Source organism: Pongo pygmaeus, chromosome 20 (genome assembly GCF_028885625.2).
Source record: "Pongo pygmaeus isolate AG05252 chromosome 20, NHGRI_mPonPyg2-v2.0_pri, whole genome shotgun sequence".
Lineage (NCBI taxonomy): Eukaryota > Metazoa > Chordata > Mammalia > Primates > Hominidae > Pongo > Pongo pygmaeus.
The window spans coordinates 23,634,608-23,653,055 of record NC_072393.2 but is presented as its reverse complement, the minus strand read 5'-3'; the positions used below and the strand labels follow the sequence as shown (position 1 = coordinate 23,653,055).

Here is an 18,448-nt window from a genome sequence, read left to right as displayed (position 1 = left end):
CCACACTGTTTTCCACAGTGGTTGTACTAGTTTACATTCCCACCAGCAGTGTAGAAGTGTTCCCTGATCACCACAGCCATACCAACATCTACTGTTTTTTGATTTTTCTTTTATTATTATGGCCATTCTTGCAAGAGTAAGGTGGTATCCTTTGGTGGTTTTGATTTGCATTTCCTTGGCCATTAGCAATGTTGAGCATTTTTTCATAAGTTTCTTGGCCATTTGTATATCTTCTGTTGAAAATTGTCTATTTGTGTCCTTAGCTCAGTTTTGATGGGATTTTTTTTTTCTTGCTGATTTATTTGAGTGCATTGTAGATTCCAGATATTACTTCTTTGTCAGGTGTATAGATTGTGAAGATTTTCTCCTACTCTGTGGGTTGTCTGTTCACTCTGGTGTTCCTTTTGCCATGCAAAAGCTCTTTAGTTTAATTAAGTCCCTGTTTTGACACTATTCCACAAGATAGAGAAAAAACCCTCCCTAATTTATGTTTGTTTTAATTGCATTTGCTTTTGGGTTCTTGGTTATGAAATCCTTGTCTAAGCCAATGTCTAAAAGGGTTTTTCCAATGTTCTCTTCTAGAATTTTTATACTTTCAGGTCTTAGATTTAAGTCCTTAATCCATCTTGTGTTGATTTTTGTATAAAGTAAAATATGAGGATCCAGTTTTATTCTCCTACATGTGGCTAGCCAATTATCCCAGCATCATTTATTGGAAAGAGTCCCTGGCCAGGCGCGGTGGCTCATGCCTGTAATCCCAGCACTTTGGGAGGCTGAGACAGGTGGATCATGAGGTCAGGAGTTCGAGCCCAGCCTGGCCAATGTGGTGAAACCGCATCTCTACTAAAAATAACAAAAATTAGCCGGGTGCAGTGGCAGGCACCTGTAATCCCAGCTACTTGGGAGGCTGAGGCAGGAGAATTGCTTGAACCTGGGAGGCAGAAGTTGTGGTGAGCCGAGATCACACCACTGCACTCCAGCCTGGGCAATGGAACAAGACTCCATCTCAAAAAAAAAAAAAAAAGAAAAGAGTATCCTTTCCCTACTTTATGTTTTTGTTTGCTTTGTCGAAGTTCAGCTGGCTGTAATATTTGGGTTTATTTCTGGGTTCTCTATTCTGTTCCATTGGTTTACGTGCCTATTTTTATACCAGTACCATGCTGTTTTTGTGACTATGGCTTTATAGTATAGTTTGAAGTCAGGTAGTGTGATGCCTTCAGATTTGTTCCTTTTGCTTAGTCTTGCTTTGGCTATGCAGGCTCTTTTTTTGTTCCATATGAATTTTAGAATATTTTTTTCTAATTCTGTGAAGAATGACAGTGGTATTTTAATGGAAATTGCATTTAATTTGTAGATTGCTTTTGGCAGTATAGTCATTTTCACAATATTGATTCTACCCATCCATGAGCATGGACTGTGTTTCCATTTGTTTGTGTCATCTGTGATTTCTTTCAACAGTGTTTTGTAGTTTTCCTTGTAGAGGTCTTTTACCTCCTTGATTAGGTATATTCCTAATTTTTTTTTTTTCTCACAGCTATCGTAAAAGGGGTTGAGTTTTGATTTGACTCTCTGCTTCGTCGCTGTTGGTGTATAGAAGAGCTACTGATTTGTATACATTAATTTTGTATCTGAAAACTTTGCTGAATTATTTTATCACTTCTAGGAGCTTTCTTGAAAAGTCTAGGGTTTTCAAAGTAAACAACCATATCATCAGCAAACAGTGACAGCTTTACTTCTCTTTACCAATTTTGCTGCCCTTTATTTTTTTCTCTTTTCTGCTTGCTCTGGATAAGACTTCCAGTACTATGTTGAAGAAGTGCGGTGAAAGTGGGCATCCTTGTCTTGTTCCATTCCTCAGGGGGAATGCTTTCAACTTCTCCTCATTCAGTATTATGTTGGCTCTGGGTTTGTCATAGATGGCTTTTATTACCTTGATGTATGTCCCTTGTATGCTAGTGTTGCTAAGAGTTTTAATCATAAAGCATTGCTGGATTTTATTGAATGCTTTTTCTGCATCTATTGAGATGGTCATGTGATTTTTGTTTTTATTTCTTTTTATGTGGTGTATCACATTGAATTCCACTTTTATTCCACTGTGGTCTGAGAGAGTGTTTGATATAATTTCGTTTTCTTAAATTTATTGAGGCTCATTTTGTGGCCTATCATATGGTCTATTTGGAAAAAGTTTCGTGCGCTGTTGAATAGAATGTATATTCTGCAGTTAATTGGATGGAATGTTCTGTATATATCTGTTAAGTGCATTTGCTCCAAGGTATAGTTTAAATCCATTGTTTATTTGTTGACTTTCTGTCTTGATGACCTGTCTAGTGCTGTCAGTGGAGTATTGAAGTCCTCACTATTATTGTGTTGGTGTCTATCTCATTTATTAGGTCTACTAGTAATCGTTTTATAAATTTGGGAGCTTCAGTGTTAGGTGCATATATGTTTAGGATTGTGATATGTTCCTGTTGTACAAGACCTTTTACCATTGTATAATGTCCCTCTTTGTTTTTTTTAACTGCTATTGCTTTAAAGTTTATTTTGTCTTATATAAGAATAGCCCTTATGAACCTCTTGTTTAGCATGATATTGTGGGGTTCTCTGGCTTAGCAAGCCATTTTCATGAATTACCTCACGCCATTAGGGGAAGAGGTATCCTCATTTTTAAAATTTTTTATGGTGGTCTGTGTTCCTATGTCTCTTATTCAGTATTATTTAATTTATTTGAAATTTTTAAAATTAATTTATTAATCTTCATTGTTTAATGGTTGTTTTCCAAAAATTTTATACTTTTTTTGACTGGGCCATGTTGCCCTAATATTCCATATACATTGTAATCATTAATTAAAATTTGTACATCAAAAAAGCTACCTGTTAAAATCTTCATAATGTAGCCTTGTCCTGGAAGTCTGAAACCAATTGTCTTGGCTAGAGATTCTGGGAGTATGTCAAACATGTTCTTAGAATGCATCTTGTTTGAAAATTTTTTTTTTTTTTTTTTTAGGTAAAGAATGTTATTCATGTTTCTTCTCAATAGTAATCTATTTTTTGTGTGTGGTACTACATTCTCTGCTGCTGTAACATTTAACTTTGGTTTCAGCAGATTCAAGCTGTCATTTTATTTTATTCATTTATTTTTTTTTTGAGACGGAGTCTCGCTCTGTCACCCAGGCTGGAGTGCAGTGGCATGATCTCGGCTCACTGCAAGCTCTGCCTCCCGGGTTCACACCATTTTCCTGCTTCAGCCTCCTGAGTAGCTAGGACTACAGGTGCCCACCACTACACCTGGCAAATTTTTTGTATTTTTAGTAGAGACGAGGTTTCACTGTGTTAGCCAGAATGGTCTCGATCTCCTGACCTTGTGATCCGCCCACCTAGGCCTCTCAAGGTGCTGGGATTACAGGCCTGAGCCACCGTGCCCGGCCTCAAGCTGTCATTTTAAAGTATGCCACCATTTCTTTCAGCACTTTGTGTCATGAGAAACAAAAACCAGTCTGGAAAGGCCCCTAGAAGCCAGAAATAAATATATATGTGCCACTGTTTTATATGTCTTTAGAAATGAAACCAGGAGTTGGCAATTTACTTTTTTTGTTTTGAGACAGAGTCTCACTGTGTCACGCTGGCTGGAGTACAATAGCATAATCTCATCTCACTGCAATCTCTACATCCCAAGTTCAAGTGATTGCCTCAGCTTCCCAAGTAGCTGAGACTACAGACGTGTGCCACCATGCCTGGCTAATTTTTGAATTTTTAGTAGAGATGGGGTTTTTCCATTTTGGCCAGGCTGGTCTTGAACTCTTGATCTCAGGTAATCCACTTGCCTCGGCCTCCAAAAGTACTGGGATTACAGGTGTGAGCTGCCATTCCCAGCCAGCAATTTACTTCTAAAGACACTATGTCATTTTGGGGAGCAGGAAGAGTTGAGTTGGGAAACTGTAACAGACTTCTCTTTCCTTTTATGTGGCTGTTTGCATTGTACTTACTTGGGGCACTCTACACACTTAACTCATTTATAAATTTTCAACAAATATATTTTGGTCAGTATGTTTTTATTACATTTATATGTCTATGAAGAAATTAGGGCCTGTCTTATTTTGCTGTGCCATCTTGCTTATGCGGTTTGTATAATTTTAGAGGTTAGGTTTGTAAAGTATATTCATCTGACTCTAGCAAGTGACATAATTTATTATTTTCATTTCTTCCAGTTATTAGTTCTCATTTTACACAAGACTTTTGGCCAGATCAGAGCATAAAAGATTCTTTCCAAGAAGTAATATTGAGAACATATGCAAGATGTGGACATAAGAATTTACGATTAAGAAAAGATTGTGAAAGTGTCAATGAGGGTAAAATGCTCGAAGAAGGTTATAATAAACTTAACCAATGTTGGACAACTACCCAGGGAAAAATATTTCAGTGTAACAAATATATGAAAGTCTTTCATAAATACTCAAATTCAAATAGACATAAGATTAGACACACTAAAAAGAAAACTTTCAAATGTATGAAATGTAGCAAATCATATTTCATACTTTCATACTTAATTCAACATAAGAAAATTCATACTAGAGAGAATATCTACAAATGTGAAGAACGTGGCAAAGCCTTTAAATGGTTCTCAACCCTTATTAAACATAAGATAATTCATACTGAGGACAAACCCTACAAATATAAGAAATGTGGCAAAGCTTTTAACTTCTCTTCAATGTTCACTAAACATAAGATAATTCATACTGGAAAGAAACCCTGCAAGTGTGAAGAATGTGGCAAAGTTTTTAACAATTCCTCAACCCTTATGAAACATAAGATAATTCATACTGGGAAGAAACTGTACAAATGTGAAGAATGTGGCAAAGCTTTTAAGCAATCCTCACACTTTACTAGACATAAGGCAATTCATACTGGAGAGAAGCCCTACAAATGTGAAGAATGTGGCAAAGCTTTTAACCATTTCTCAGCCCTTAGAAAACATCAGATAATTCATACTGGAAAGCAACCCTACAAATGTGAAGAATGCGGCAAAGCTTTTAGCAATTTTTCAGCCCTTAGAAAACATGAGATAATTCATACTGGAGAGAAACCCTACAAATGTGAAGAATGTGGTAAAGCTTTTAAGTGGTCCTCAAAACTTACTGTACATAAGGTAATTCATACTGCAGAGAAACCCTGCAAATGTGAAGAATGTGGCAAAGCTTTTAAGCATTTCTCAGCCCTTAGAAAACATAAGATAATTCATACTGGAAAGCAACTCTACAAATGTGAAGAATGTGGCAAAGCTTTTAGCAATTTTTCAGCCCTTAGAAAACATGAGATAATTCATACTGGAGAGAAACCCTACAAATGTGAAGAATGTGGTAAAGCTTTTAAATGGTCCTCAAAACTTACTGTACATAAGGTAATTCATATGGAAGAGAAACCCTGCAAATGTGAAGAATGTGGCAAAGCTTTTAAGCATTTCTCAGCCCTTAGAAAACATAAGATAATTCATACTGGAAAGAAACCTTACAAATGTGAAGAATGTGGCAAAGCTTTTAACAATTCCTCAGCCCTTATGAAACATAAGATAATTCATACTGGGAAGAAACCCTACAAGTGTGAAGAATGTGGCAAAGGTTTTAAGCAATCTTCACATCTTACTAGACATAAAGCAATTCATACTGGGGAGAAACCCTACAAATGTGAAGAATGTGGCAAAGCTTTTAGCCATTTCTCAGCCCTTAGAAAACATAAGATAATTCATACTGGAAAGAAACCCTACAAATGTGAAGAATGTGGCAAAGCTTTTAGCCAGTCCTCAACCCTTAGAAAACATGAGATAATTCATACTGGAGAGAAACCCTACAAATGTGAAGAATGTGGTAAAGCTTTTAAGTGGTCCTCACACCTTACTAGACATAAAGCAATTCATACTAAAGAGAAACCCTACAAATGTGAAGAATGTGGCAAAGCTTTTAACCATTTCTCAGCCCTTAGGAAACATAAGATAATTCATACTGGAAAGAAACCCTACAAATGTGAAGAATGTGGCAAAGCTTTTAGCCAGTCCTCAACCCTTAGAAAACATGAGATAATTCATACTGGAGAGAAACCCTACAAATGTGAAGAATGTGGTAAAGCTTTTAAGTGGTCATCAAAACTTACTGTACATAAGGTAATTCATACTGCAGAGAAACCCTGCAAATGTGAAGAATGTGGCAAAGCTTTTAAGCATTTCTCAGCCCTTAGAAAACATAAGATAATTCATACTGGAAAGAAACCCTATAAATGTGAAGAATGTGGCAAAGCTTTTAACAATTCCTCAACCCTTAGAAAACATGAGATAATTCATACTGGAGAGAAACCCTACAAATGTGAAGAATGTGGTAAAGCTTTTCAGTGGTCCTCAAAACTTACTTTACATAAGGTAATTCATACTGGAGAGAAACCCTGCAAATGTGAAGAATGTGGCAAAGCTTTTAAGCATTTCTCAGCCCTCAGAAAACATAAGATAATTCATACTGGAAAGAAACCCTACAAATGTGAAGAATGTGGCAAAGCTTTTAACAATTCCTCAACCCTTATGAAACATAAGATAATTCATACTGGGAAGAAACCATACAAATGTGAAGAATGTGGCAAAGCTTTTAAGCAATCCTCACACCTTACTAGACATAAAGCAGTTCATACTGGGGAGAAACCCTACAAATGTGGAGAATGTGGAAAAGCTTTTAACAATTCCTCAACCCTTAAGAAACATAAATTAATTCATACTAGGGAGAAATCATACAAATGTGAAGAATGTGGCAAAGCTTTTAACAATTTCTCAGCCCTTAGGAAACATAAGATAATTCATACCGGGGAGAAACCATACAAATGTGAAGAATGTGGTAAAGCTTTTAAGTGGTCCTCAAAACTTAGGGAACATAAGGTAATTCATACTGTAGAGAAACCCTGCAAATGTGAAGAATGTGGCAAAGCTTTTAAGCATTTCTCAGCCCTTAGAAAACATAAGATAATTCATACTGGAAAGAAACCCTACAAATGTGAAGAATGTGGCAAAGCTTTTAACAATTCCTCAACCCTTATGAAACATAAGATAATTCATACTGGGGAAAAACCGTACAAATGTGAAGAATGTGGCAAAGCTTTTAACAATTTCTCGACCCTTATGAAACATAAGATAATTCATACTGGGGAGAAACCCTACAAATGTGAAGAATGTGGCAAAGCTTTTAAGCAATCCTCACACCTTACTAAACATAAAGCAATTCATACTGGAGAGAAACCCTACAAATGTGAAGAATGTGGCAAAGCTTTTAGCCATTTCTCACGCCTTACTAAACATAGGATAATTCATACTGGAAAGAAACCCTACAAATGTGAAGAGTGTGGTAAAGCATTTAGTCAGTCCTCAAACCTTACTAAACATAAGATAATTCATTCTGGAGAGAAACCGTACAAATGTGAAGAATGTGGCAAAGCCTTTAACCAGTCCTCACACCTTACTCGACATAAAACAATTCATACTGGAGGGAAACCCTATAAATGTGAAGAATGTGGCAAAGCTTTTAACCATCTTTCAGCCCTTACTAAACATAAGATAATTCATACTGGGGAGAAACCCTAAAAATGTGAAGAATGTGTCAAAGCTTTCAACCATTTTACAAACCTTAATACACATAAGATAATTTATACTAGAGACAGACCCTCCATATGTGAAGAATGTGGCAAAGCTTTTAACCAGTCCTCAAGCCTTAATAGACAGAAAACAGTTCATACTGGAGAGAAACCCTACAAAGGTAAAGAATGTGGCAAAGCCTTTAATCAGTCCTCACACCTTAAATACACATAAAATAACTGATACTGGAGGAAAACCCTACAAATGTAATAAAGGTGGCAAAGCTTTTAACCATTGCTCAGCTGTTACTCAAAATGAGAGAATTCCTAAAGAAGATAAACTCCACAAATGTGTGTAATATGGCAAAGCTTTTAACTGGTCCTCAAATCTTACTGACATACTGAAGAGAAAGCCTTCAAATCTGAGGAATGTGGCGAAGCTTTTAATCAGTCCTCAAATCTTACTTAACATAAGATAATTCATACTAGAGACAAACACTACAAATGTGAAGAATGGGCAAAGCTTTTAACCAGTCCTCAAACTTTACTCAACATAAAATAATTTATCCTGGAGAGGAACACTACAAATGCAAAGAATTTGGCAAAACTTTTAACTGCTTCTCAAAACTTACTGAACATAAGATAATTCATACTGGAGAGATACTTTACAAATGTGCAGAATATGGCAAAGCTTCTAACGGGTTCTCAAATCTTAATATAAGATAAATTAGAGAGAAACCCTCCACATGTGAAGAGTGTGGCAAAGCTTTTAACTGGTCCTCAAACCTTACTGAACATAAGATAATTCATACTGAATAGAAACCCTACAAATATAAAAAGTGTGGCAAAGCTTTTAACTGGTTCTCAGACCTTACTCAACATAAGATAGTTTATACTGAAGACAAACTAGAAATGTGAAGAATGTGGCAATGCTTTTAATCAATTCTCAAACTTTACTAGACATAAGAAAATTCATACTGGAGAAAAACCCTACAAATGTGAAGAAGGTGGCAATGCTTTTAGCCAGTCCTCAACTCTTGCTAAACGAGATAATTCAATGGGAGAGAAACCCTACAAATGTGAATAATGCCATAAGCATTCTTCAATTCTTTTTTTTTTTTTTTTTTGAAACAGAGTTTCGCTCTAGTTGCCCAGGCTGGAGTGCAGTGGCACGATCTCGGCTCACCGCAACCTCGGCCTCCTGGGTTTTCAAGCGATTCTCCTGCCTCAGCCTCCCGAGTAGCAGGGACTATAGGCATGTGCCACCACGCCTGGCTAATTTTGTATTTTTAGTAGAGATGGGGTTTCTCCGTGTTGGTCAAGCTGGTCTCGAACTCCCAACCTCTGGTGATCTGCCCTCCTCGGCCTCCCAAAGTGCTGGGATTACAGGCATGAGCCACTGTGCCCAGCCTAATTCTTCAATTCTTAATAAGCAATTTATACTGAAGAGAAACCCTGCAAACATGAAGAATGTTGCAAAGCTTTTAACGTCCTCAAACCTTACTGAACATAAGATAATTCATAATGGAAACTAGCCCTACAAATATGAAGAACGTGGCAAAGACTGTAACCATTTCTCACATCTTACCACACATTAAGATAATTCATACTGAAGAGAAACCCTACAGATGTGAAGAATGTAACAAAGTCTTTAACTGGTCTTCAACTCATACTAAATATAAGAGAATTCATAGAGAAGATAAATTTTATAAATATGAAGAATGTGACAAAAGCTTTAAAAACGTTTCAACGCTTATTACACATAAGATAATTTATGTTGCAGAGAAATTCTACAAATGTGAAGAATGTGGCAAAGTTTTTTTTTTGAAATGGAGTCCACTTTGTCGCCCAATCTGGAGTGTAATGGCGCAATCTCAGCTCATTGCAACCTCCGCCTCCTGGGTTCAAGAGATTCTCCGGCCTCAACCTCCCAAGCACCTGGGATTACAGGCGCCTGCCACCACGCCCAGCTAAATTTTGTATTTTTAGTAGAGACGGGGTTTCACCATTTTGACCAGGCTGGTTTTGAACTCCTGACCTCAAGTGATCCACCCGCCTTGGCCTCCCAAAGTGCCCCAAAGGGCTGGGATTACAAGCATGAGCCATTGCGCCCGGTCGAATGTGGCAAAGTTTTTAATAAGTTATCAAATCATACTGGAGAAAAACTCTACAAACTTAAAAGACATGACAGTGCTCTTGAGAACACCTTACACTTTTCTAAACATAAAAGAAATCATAGTGTCAAGAAACCCTAGATGTGAGTCATGTCACAAAGCCTTTAAATGGTTGTCACACTTGAGTGTAAGATAATTTATCCTAGAGAAAACTCTATGAAGAATGTGGCAAAATATTTAACCAATACTCACACCTTGTCGCATAGGAAAGCATTTATACTTGAAAAAAAAGTACACCTATGAAGAATGTGGAAAGGCCATTAATATCTGCTCACATCTTAACATCACAGAGTTTATACTTAATACAAATATTAAAAATGTAATTACTGTCAGAATATCTTTTAGAAAATATATAGCCTTAGAATGGTGAAGAGTATTTCTTTTGATGACAAACATTACAAATATAAAGACGGTTGTAGTACTATATTTGTATCACAGATCTTATTATGCATACTTTGTACTAGAGAAAAACCCTAAAGTTGCTCAAACTTTGTTCACTATCAGGGAATTTATAATAGAGAAAAAAACCTGCAAATGTAATAAATTTGGAAAAAAGTTTATAAACTACAGCTTAGAAAACAGTATACTAAGTTTTTTTTGTAATTGCAGTAAATATGAAAAATATTCAATCCAAAATTAACTCTGTAAATGTCAGAGAATTCACAGTAGAAATCATAAGGCACTGGTACTTCAGACTACACTAAATCAGAGTGTTGAGTTTAAAAAATAATTTCAATCTAAAATTTAGATAAGTTATTTGCATATAACTTTAAAAAGAGGAGATGATTTTTTGGAGAGTTATAATTACATTTGAAGTATACTTTTTGTATGCTTCAAATATCAAAAAAATTAACATTGCAATATTTAAAAAATTACAGACTCTTTGAAAAGCAAATAAGGATGTAATTCAACTCTCAAATTACTTCATGCTCTTCATTCCTACTTTATTTACATGTGAAAGCATGTGATCAATTGTTGCTGCATCAGAGATATCAGAGATTCTTTTTTATTAGGTGGGCATTATTTATGACGTTTTTCATAAAAGAGAAAGGATATTAAAATATAAAATGCATGATAAAAATCTAAATGGAGAGGCTTTTTGTGGTTAACAAAATATTGAGTGATGTATGAGGTAGGTGTTGAGTAATATATTTTTGTGCATTATAGTGAGAGAAAAACATTTTAAAATTTTAGTTAAAATTAAAATTAAATTAGTGATGTATTATATTAATTGTGCTTTTATGTAATGCAGTACATTCATAAATTTTTAGATTATATGTAAACTTAATTTTAAAACATTTTTTGACATGTTAAGTCTATTGTACATTCAATGAAGTGTTATTATGCCACTCACTTTAACCTATCCCACCTTACTCAAGGGTGTAGGTAAGAGATGGCAACAGTTTACTATTTGGTAAGAGCGGAATAACATCTCCAGTAATTTTTTTTCAGTGGCTTTAACCTGCAAATAAATTAAAGAATATTGTTCTTGTAGGTTAAATTTTTATATTTTTAATCTTATTTAAACTTCTTTTTCTTTTCGCCTTGACAAATTTAAACTTATTTTTCTTAACTTTTGTGGGTACATAGTGTGTAGATATATTCTGCCATATATAGCATATTTTGATACCAGCATAAAATATGTAATAATCACATCAGGGTAAATGAGGGATTCATCACCTTCAACATTTATTCCTTGAATTACAAGCAATCCAAATCTACACTTTTAGTTATTTTGAAATATAAAACTAAATTGTTATTTATTATAGGGTCATTTTTGTGGTCATAATAAAAATCATATAGGAATGTAAATAAAATCTATACATATCTGGGTCCTGAGTAAATATTTTTTAAAATTTGTTATCTATTTTTCTTTGAACATGTGGCCACTATGCCTGCAAACACATACCTACAGACTTTTTTTTTTTTTTTTTGCAGTTGCAAGATTTAATAGAGTGAAAACAGAGCTCTCATACAAAGGGAGGGGACCCAAAGAGGGTAGCCAGTGCCGGCTCAAATGCCTGAGTTTATATCCTGATCATTGTCCCTCCCCCTGTGCTCTCAGGGTATAGATGATTGGCTATTTCTTCACCTCCCATTTTTGCCTAATTAGCATTTTGGTGAGCTCTGTTTACTACCTGATTGGTCGGGTGTGAGCTAAGTTGCAAGCCCCGTGTTTAAAGGTGGATGCGGTCACCTTCCCAGCTAGGCTTAGGGATTCTTAGTCAGCCTAGGAAATCCAGCTAGTCCTGTCTCTCAGTACCTCCTCTCAACAGGAAAACCCAAGTTCTGTTGGGGAGGTTGGCTGATGACCACTCTAACTGCTTTCTGCTGAATTGGGGCATAGTAGGGGTCGTGCAGTTGAGATTTCCTCAGGAGGGGTGCCTTTGATGTCATCAACATCGGAGCATGGGCTAGCAGGCCGGTCCAGGGGTCCGCGGTAGATCTTAGTCATGGACTGCATCTGGGCCTCCATTTGAAGAACAATTTGTAGCTTTACAGCTTGGATTCTGGAAGAGACAAACTTAACAAGGAGGTTAAAGATACAGGGATTGAAATGTATGGCCTGCAGCGCAGGGGATTATTTCTTTGGCACACTTCACAGGCCCTGACTATCTGCTTGATGGTTTTAAAAAGGCCTTGTCCAGTAAATAATAATTTGGCCATCTGATAGGTGCTATTAATGCCTAAGTGAAAGGTTTGGTGAAGGGTTTTAAGTAATTTCCATTGGTTAGCTGCAGGCAAAAGTATTTTTCCTTCTTCGATGGCTAGCCATCCTGAGGGGAGGAAACTGTCCTCGTGAGGTTCCCCATTGTTTCTTCTGCTGAGTACTGGGGCTTGGTTTCCTGGAGGGAATTACCCCATACTAGGGGTCCTTCTATCAGCATTTCTAATGGAGGATCCTGCCTTGTGGCTCTTTTGGCTTCAATATCCACTTGGCGGTTCCCTTCTATTTCCCTTTCCTTTCCTTTTTGATGACCCCAGCAGTGTAAGACTGCCACCTCTTTGGGTTTCTGTACAGCCAATAATAATCTAATGGTTTTCTGATGTTTGGTAGGTGTTCCCTCAGAAGTTAGGAATTCCATTGCTCTCCATATTGCTGTGTGGGCATGGAGGACTAGGTAAGCATACTTAGATTCTGTATATATATTTACCCTTTTTCCTTTTCCTAATTCTAGTGCCCGAGTGAGGGCTATTAGTTCTGCCAACTGAGTGCTAGTTCCTGGAGTGAGGGGATTACTTTCAAGTATTCCATTATCACTGACCACTGTATACCGTGCTTTTCAAAGTCCTTTTTCTATAAAGGAACTTCCATCAGTATATAAGTTGAGGTAGGGATCAGTCAAGGGAATCTCTAGAAGGTCCCTTTGAGCGACATAGGTTTGAGCAATCACCTGTTGACAGTTACGTTCTATCTTCATTGTCTGGAAGAAATGTGGCTGGGTTGAGTTGTACAAGTGCGCAGTCGCAGCACTAGTCCTTCAATTAATAGAGCCTGATTTTTAAGCAAACGGTTGTCTGACAGCCACAAGTTTCCTTTAGCAGTGAGTATACCATTTACATCATGAGATGTCCACACAGTAAGATCTCTTCCCTGTATTATTTTAACTGCTTCAGATACTAAGACTGCTACTGCCGCCACTACCCGTAAACAATGAGGCCAACCCTTTGCCACTACATCAATTTTCTTACTCAGGTATGCCACAGGTTGCAAGCTGGTCCCTTGAACCTGTGTAAGGACTCCTAGAGCTATTCCTGTTTTTTTCTGTGACATATAAAGAGAAGCCTTTATATGTCATTTCATATGGAGAGATACTTATATGACCAGTTATATGACATATAAGCTTGCCCTGTTGGCAAGCTTAACACTGGGGCTTGGGTTAGGGCCTTCTTTAGGGCCTGGAAAGCCTCTTTTGCTTCAGGTGTCCATCTTACTAAATGGGTATTGGCTTTCTGAGTTTACTTAATTAGTGTATATACTGGCCTGGCTGTTTCACCGTACCTGGGAAACCATATTTGGCAGAAGCCTGTTAGGCCAAGGAACCCTCTTAGTTGCTTTTAGGGTTTTGAGATGAGGATAAGCCAGTATAGGCTGGATATGTTCCTCACTGAGGGACCTAGTGCCTTTGAATAATTTTAGCCCTAAGTATTTAACCTGCTGTAAGCAGAGCTGAGCCTTTGGTTTGGAATCCTTGTAGCCACAAGTGGCGAGGAAGTTTAAAAGTGCTTTGGTGGCTTGATAGCACAAGGTTTCCGAACGGGCGTCTAGAAGTAAATTATCCACATACCGAAGGGCAGGAGTGTCCAGGTATGAGAACTGGCTCAATTCTTGGGCGAATGCCTGGCCAAATAGATGGGGGCTATCCCTGAACCCTTGGGGTAAAGCAGTCCAGGTGAATTGAGATGTTGGGTTCAAAGGATCTTCAAAGAAAAACAAGAATTGAGAGTCAGGATGTACAGGGATGCAGGAAAAGGCATCCTTAAGGTCCAGGACTGTAAAACACTGCTTCCTCTGGTATTTGGGAAAGCAGAGTAGAGTATAAGGGTTAGATACAGCTGGGTATAGAGGGACAACGGCCTCATTGATAATCCTGAGATCTTGCACTAACATGCACTGTCCGTTAGGTTCCTGTACTCCTAAAATTGGAGGATTGCAGGGGCTATTGCATGATTTTACTAGGCCTTGGGCTTTTAGGTCCTTAACAATCTTTTGGAGTCCTTGTTGGGCCTCGGGTCTAAGGGGGTACTGCCTTTGGTAGGGAAAGGAGGTGGACTCCTTTAGTTTAACTTGAACAGGACGGGGATTCTTTGCTTGCCTATATTGTCCTTCTGTTGTCCAGACTTCAGGATTAATTCCTCAAGCAGGGGACAACAAACAGGTGTTCCTTCTCCTATGTTCAGGTGTATAATGCCCCCTGCTTTTGCTAGAATGTCTCTCCCTAAAAAGCGAGTGGGGCTTTCAGGCATAATTAGAAAAGCATGTGAAAAGAGTAAAGTTCCCCAGTCACAAGTTAGTGGCTGGGAGAAGTATCTAGCGACTGGCTGTCCTAAGACCCCTCAGATAGTGACAGATCTGGAGGACAGTTGTCCGGGACAGGAGAGTAAGACTGACACGCCAGTGTCCAGGAGATGGTTAACCACCTGGCCTTCAATGGTTAAGCATACCCGGGGCTCTGTGAGGGTGATGGCATGGGCTGGTGCTTGCCCCGGGCACCCTTAGTCCTGCTGCTGGATCATCTGGTTAGTGGCTTCTGACTCAGAGGACCTTCATCCCCTGGGGCAGTGGGCCTTCCAGTGATTCCCTTGACATAAGGGGCATGGATGACAGGGCGGCTTATTTCTATTTGGACAATCTGTTTTAAAGTGTCCTTGTAGACCACACTGGAAGGAAGCCCTAATAGGCATTCGATTTGCCCAGGCTTTCCATGTTCCAGAGCCTCCAAAGTCTGTTTGCCTGAGGGCCATGACTAAAGTGGTGGCCTTTTTTTTTTTTTTTAATCTCGTTTGTCCCATTCTGCCTGTTCCTCCTGATCTCTATTATAAAAAACCGAGGTTGCCAAGTTCAATAGGGTTTCTAAGTTTTTCTCCAGGCCTAAGGCAGACTTTTGAAGTTTTTTCCTAATGTCTGCAACTGACTGAGTGATAAACTTATCCTTTAAGATTAGTCGGCCTTTAATAGAGTCAGGTTACAGAGAGGTATGCTTCCTTAATGCCTGCCTTAGTCTCTCCAGAAAGGCAGTAGGATTTTCTTCCTTTCCCTGTGTTATAGTGGACATCGTTGAATAATTCATAGGCTTCTTCCTAGTTTTCCTTAGTCTTTCTAGCATGCAAGTTAGCAAATGTCTGCAGCATCAATCTACATGTTCTGGTTCTGCGTCCCAATGAGGGTCTACACTGGGAATTACCTGCTGGCCTGTGGGGAATCATTCTCTTTCCTCTGCTGTCATACTATCATTGACCTGACTGACATACCAGAGATCACCCAACTCTCAGGCTGCAGTTATGGCGGCACTTCTCTCATTTGGGGTTAGTATCTGATCTAACAGTAACATTTTATCTCTCCATGTCAGATCAAAGGATTGTCCTAACCCTTGTAAAACATCAATATAGCCATCAGGGTTATCTGAGAATTTACCTAGGTCTATTTCAATTTGCTTCAAGTCTGACAGGGAAAAAGGTACATATACTCTGACTGGGCTGAATTCTCCAGAATACATCTTAGGGGCATTTTTGCCTTGGAGGGAATGTTTCCCATCTGAAAAAAAAACATAAGGATGCTAGTACCCTTAGTCATTTTCCAATGAGCATTAGTCCTACAGCATCCTCTATGGTCCTAACGCTTATTCCTTTCCAGAGTGCGTAACCACCCATGGACTTCTGCTTATTGGATTAGTTACATTTACCGATGTAGCAGTCCTGCACCTGTTTTCCCGACTTTCTTGACCACAAAGAAAGGGGTCTGGGCTGCTGGATTCTAGTGGTCCTTTACCAGCGTGCCCAACGTTGCCTTTGTGCTCATAGGTGAGTTCTAGAGCTAGGCTGGGTTCCTGAGTATTTCATAACAACCCAGCTGCCCCATCAAGATGCATTCCTACAAACAATGGTTCATATGCAAATTCACTTCAGAGAGGGTGTGAGTAACCTTTTGAGTCAGGACTGAGATAGAGTTTTTTGATTCTGTAAGTACTTTAAGGCTTGGCTGAGTGCAAACAGCTTGCACGTTTGAGCAGACCAGTTGTTAGGCAATTTTCCTAACTCTGCTTCTACAAGAGTTTACCTCAATTACTGAATACCCATTGAGGTTTTTTTTTTTCTCAATCACCTGGGAGGAACCATCTATGGTCCTGTCCTAAAGGGAGTTCCTCCTAGGTCTGGTTGGACCTTTGTATAGTAATTAAGATTTAAATCCCCTGTTAGGAAATCTGCTGGGTTAAGGGAATTTTCAGTGATCAATGTTAAATCACCTTTTTCTAACAGAATAGTCCCATACTTTAAGATTTGAGTTAGTAAGCTACCTTTTTGGTTTTTTTTTTTACTTAGGATAGCTCTGAACTGGCGAGGTGTGCTCACAATGAGGTTTCCTCTAAAGTTTTTCTACTTATACCAAAGCAGTGCTGCTACTAACTGAATGCATTTGTCCCATCCATGGGTTACTGGGTTAAGAATTTTTGATAGGAAGGCTATGGGTTGTCAGTGGCCTCAGTGCTTTCAGGCTACGCCCTTGTTTACACTGACAGCCAAGTGGTATTAGAGTGTTATAAGGTCATGGAGAAGACTTTCAATGATCAATTATAGGTTTTAAATTTACCTTGGCTTTTAAAGGAATAGGGCACACTGTTTTTTCTTTACTACTTCTATCTTTCTCTTTCTTTCTCTCTTTGTCTCTCTCTGTCTCTCTCTCCTCTGTCTCTCTCTCTTTCTCTTTTCTCCTAGCTCTTTACAAACTTGGGGCCCTGGCAAAGGTGGTGGGGAATGGGTCCTACATAACTGCCCATGCTGAGAGCTGTATGCCTAAATTGGGAGGGACACCAGGGACAAGACTCTGGGTTCATAGCCTAGGGGCCTAAGGATGCAGTGTAGAGCTTCCTTACATCCCTTTGGAGATACAACTTGCTAGAGTAAATGAAAATCTGAACCATTAGTACCTAGGAGGCAGGGATCAGAGGAAGTAGATTCAGAGATAAGGAGAATTTTGGGGCTACACTTTCAAGAAAGTCATAGTCAGGACCCAGGAGATATGGGTCAGAAGGAAAGGTAGGGGTGCACGCATGGGAGACTGTTGAGTAGAGACTTCTGGCTGCACCATGATCTCAACCGGCTAACGCCGGGAGTTCGGGATGACAGCTTTCTGCCCTAGTCAGCCCTCGGCTTCGTCAGGAAAATTGAAAGCGGAAGCTGGTTCCAGGCAGACCAACGCTGCCAACCCAGAAGGGTTGGGGGTTGTTGGAAAGCCCTTTCCCAGACAGCCTCACACCTGAGTCTTAAGTCTGGTGGCCATGCTAATCATTTTTAACCGGCTGACAGGTGCCCAGTATTTTCCTCCAATTCTAAGGAAGGATAGGACAGAATAGCAAGGTGAAAGTGGTCCAATATTACTCACCGCTTTGGAGGTCCCTTCGTGGTTGCCAAAATGTTACCCAGGGGTCTTTGCTCCTAGAGGTCCCAAGGTGGTGGTGGGCTGCTTCCAAGATGGCGGCAAGCCTCTTACTCTCTGACCTGGGGTTCTTGGCCTCACAGATTCCAAGGAATGGAATCTTGAGCCATGCAGTGAGTGTTATAGCTCTATTAGAAGCCGTGGGAAGAGAACCATGCAACTCAGTGACTCAGTGACTAGTGTTCAGCTCAATTAGGACAAACCCAGGCACTTAGCCATGCAGGAACAATGGCAAGCCTTTAGCCCTATTGGGATTCGCAGTGGGCACTTCGCTGGATCAGGAGCACAGCAGACACCCTGCTGTATCTGGAGGGGTGGAAGTCAGCAGCAGGTCTGTGACAGCAGCAAACAGCAGTGGTGGATGGTGAGCAAAAGTTCAGCTCAAGCCATAACAAACACGGACCAGAAGAGTGTGCAGTTGCAACATTTAATAGAGTGAAAACAGTGCTCCCATACAAAGGGAGGGGACCCAAAGGGGGTAGCCTCGTACAGACTTTTAGTTTTGATTTACATAGGGTTAAAT

The 18,448-nt window shown here is 39.1% G+C and overlaps 2 protein-coding genes across 2 annotated transcripts in view; both read left to right on the top strand.

Moving 5' to 3' along the window:
* Nucleotides 1-9,225, top strand: part of LOC129020608 (zinc finger protein 99) — a 32,406-nt gene extending 23,181 nt beyond the window's left edge. Inside the window, exon 4 of the mRNA XM_054465184.2 lies at nucleotides 4,206-9,225. Within this exon, the coding sequence (XP_054321159.1) occupies nucleotides 4,206-7,606 (3,401 nt within the window). The 3' untranslated portion in view covers nucleotides 7,607-9,225. The remainder of the gene's footprint in view (nucleotides 1-4,205) is intronic.
* Nucleotides 9,121-11,007, top strand: LOC129020619 (zinc finger protein ENSP00000375192-like). The gene is given in 2 exon segments (XM_054465209.2): nucleotides 9,121-9,430; nucleotides 9,433-11,007. Coding segments are annotated over 2 exon segments (729 nt in total). The 3' UTR covers nucleotides 9,852-11,007.
* The last annotated feature ends 7,441 nt before the right edge of the window (nucleotides 11,008-18,448 follow it).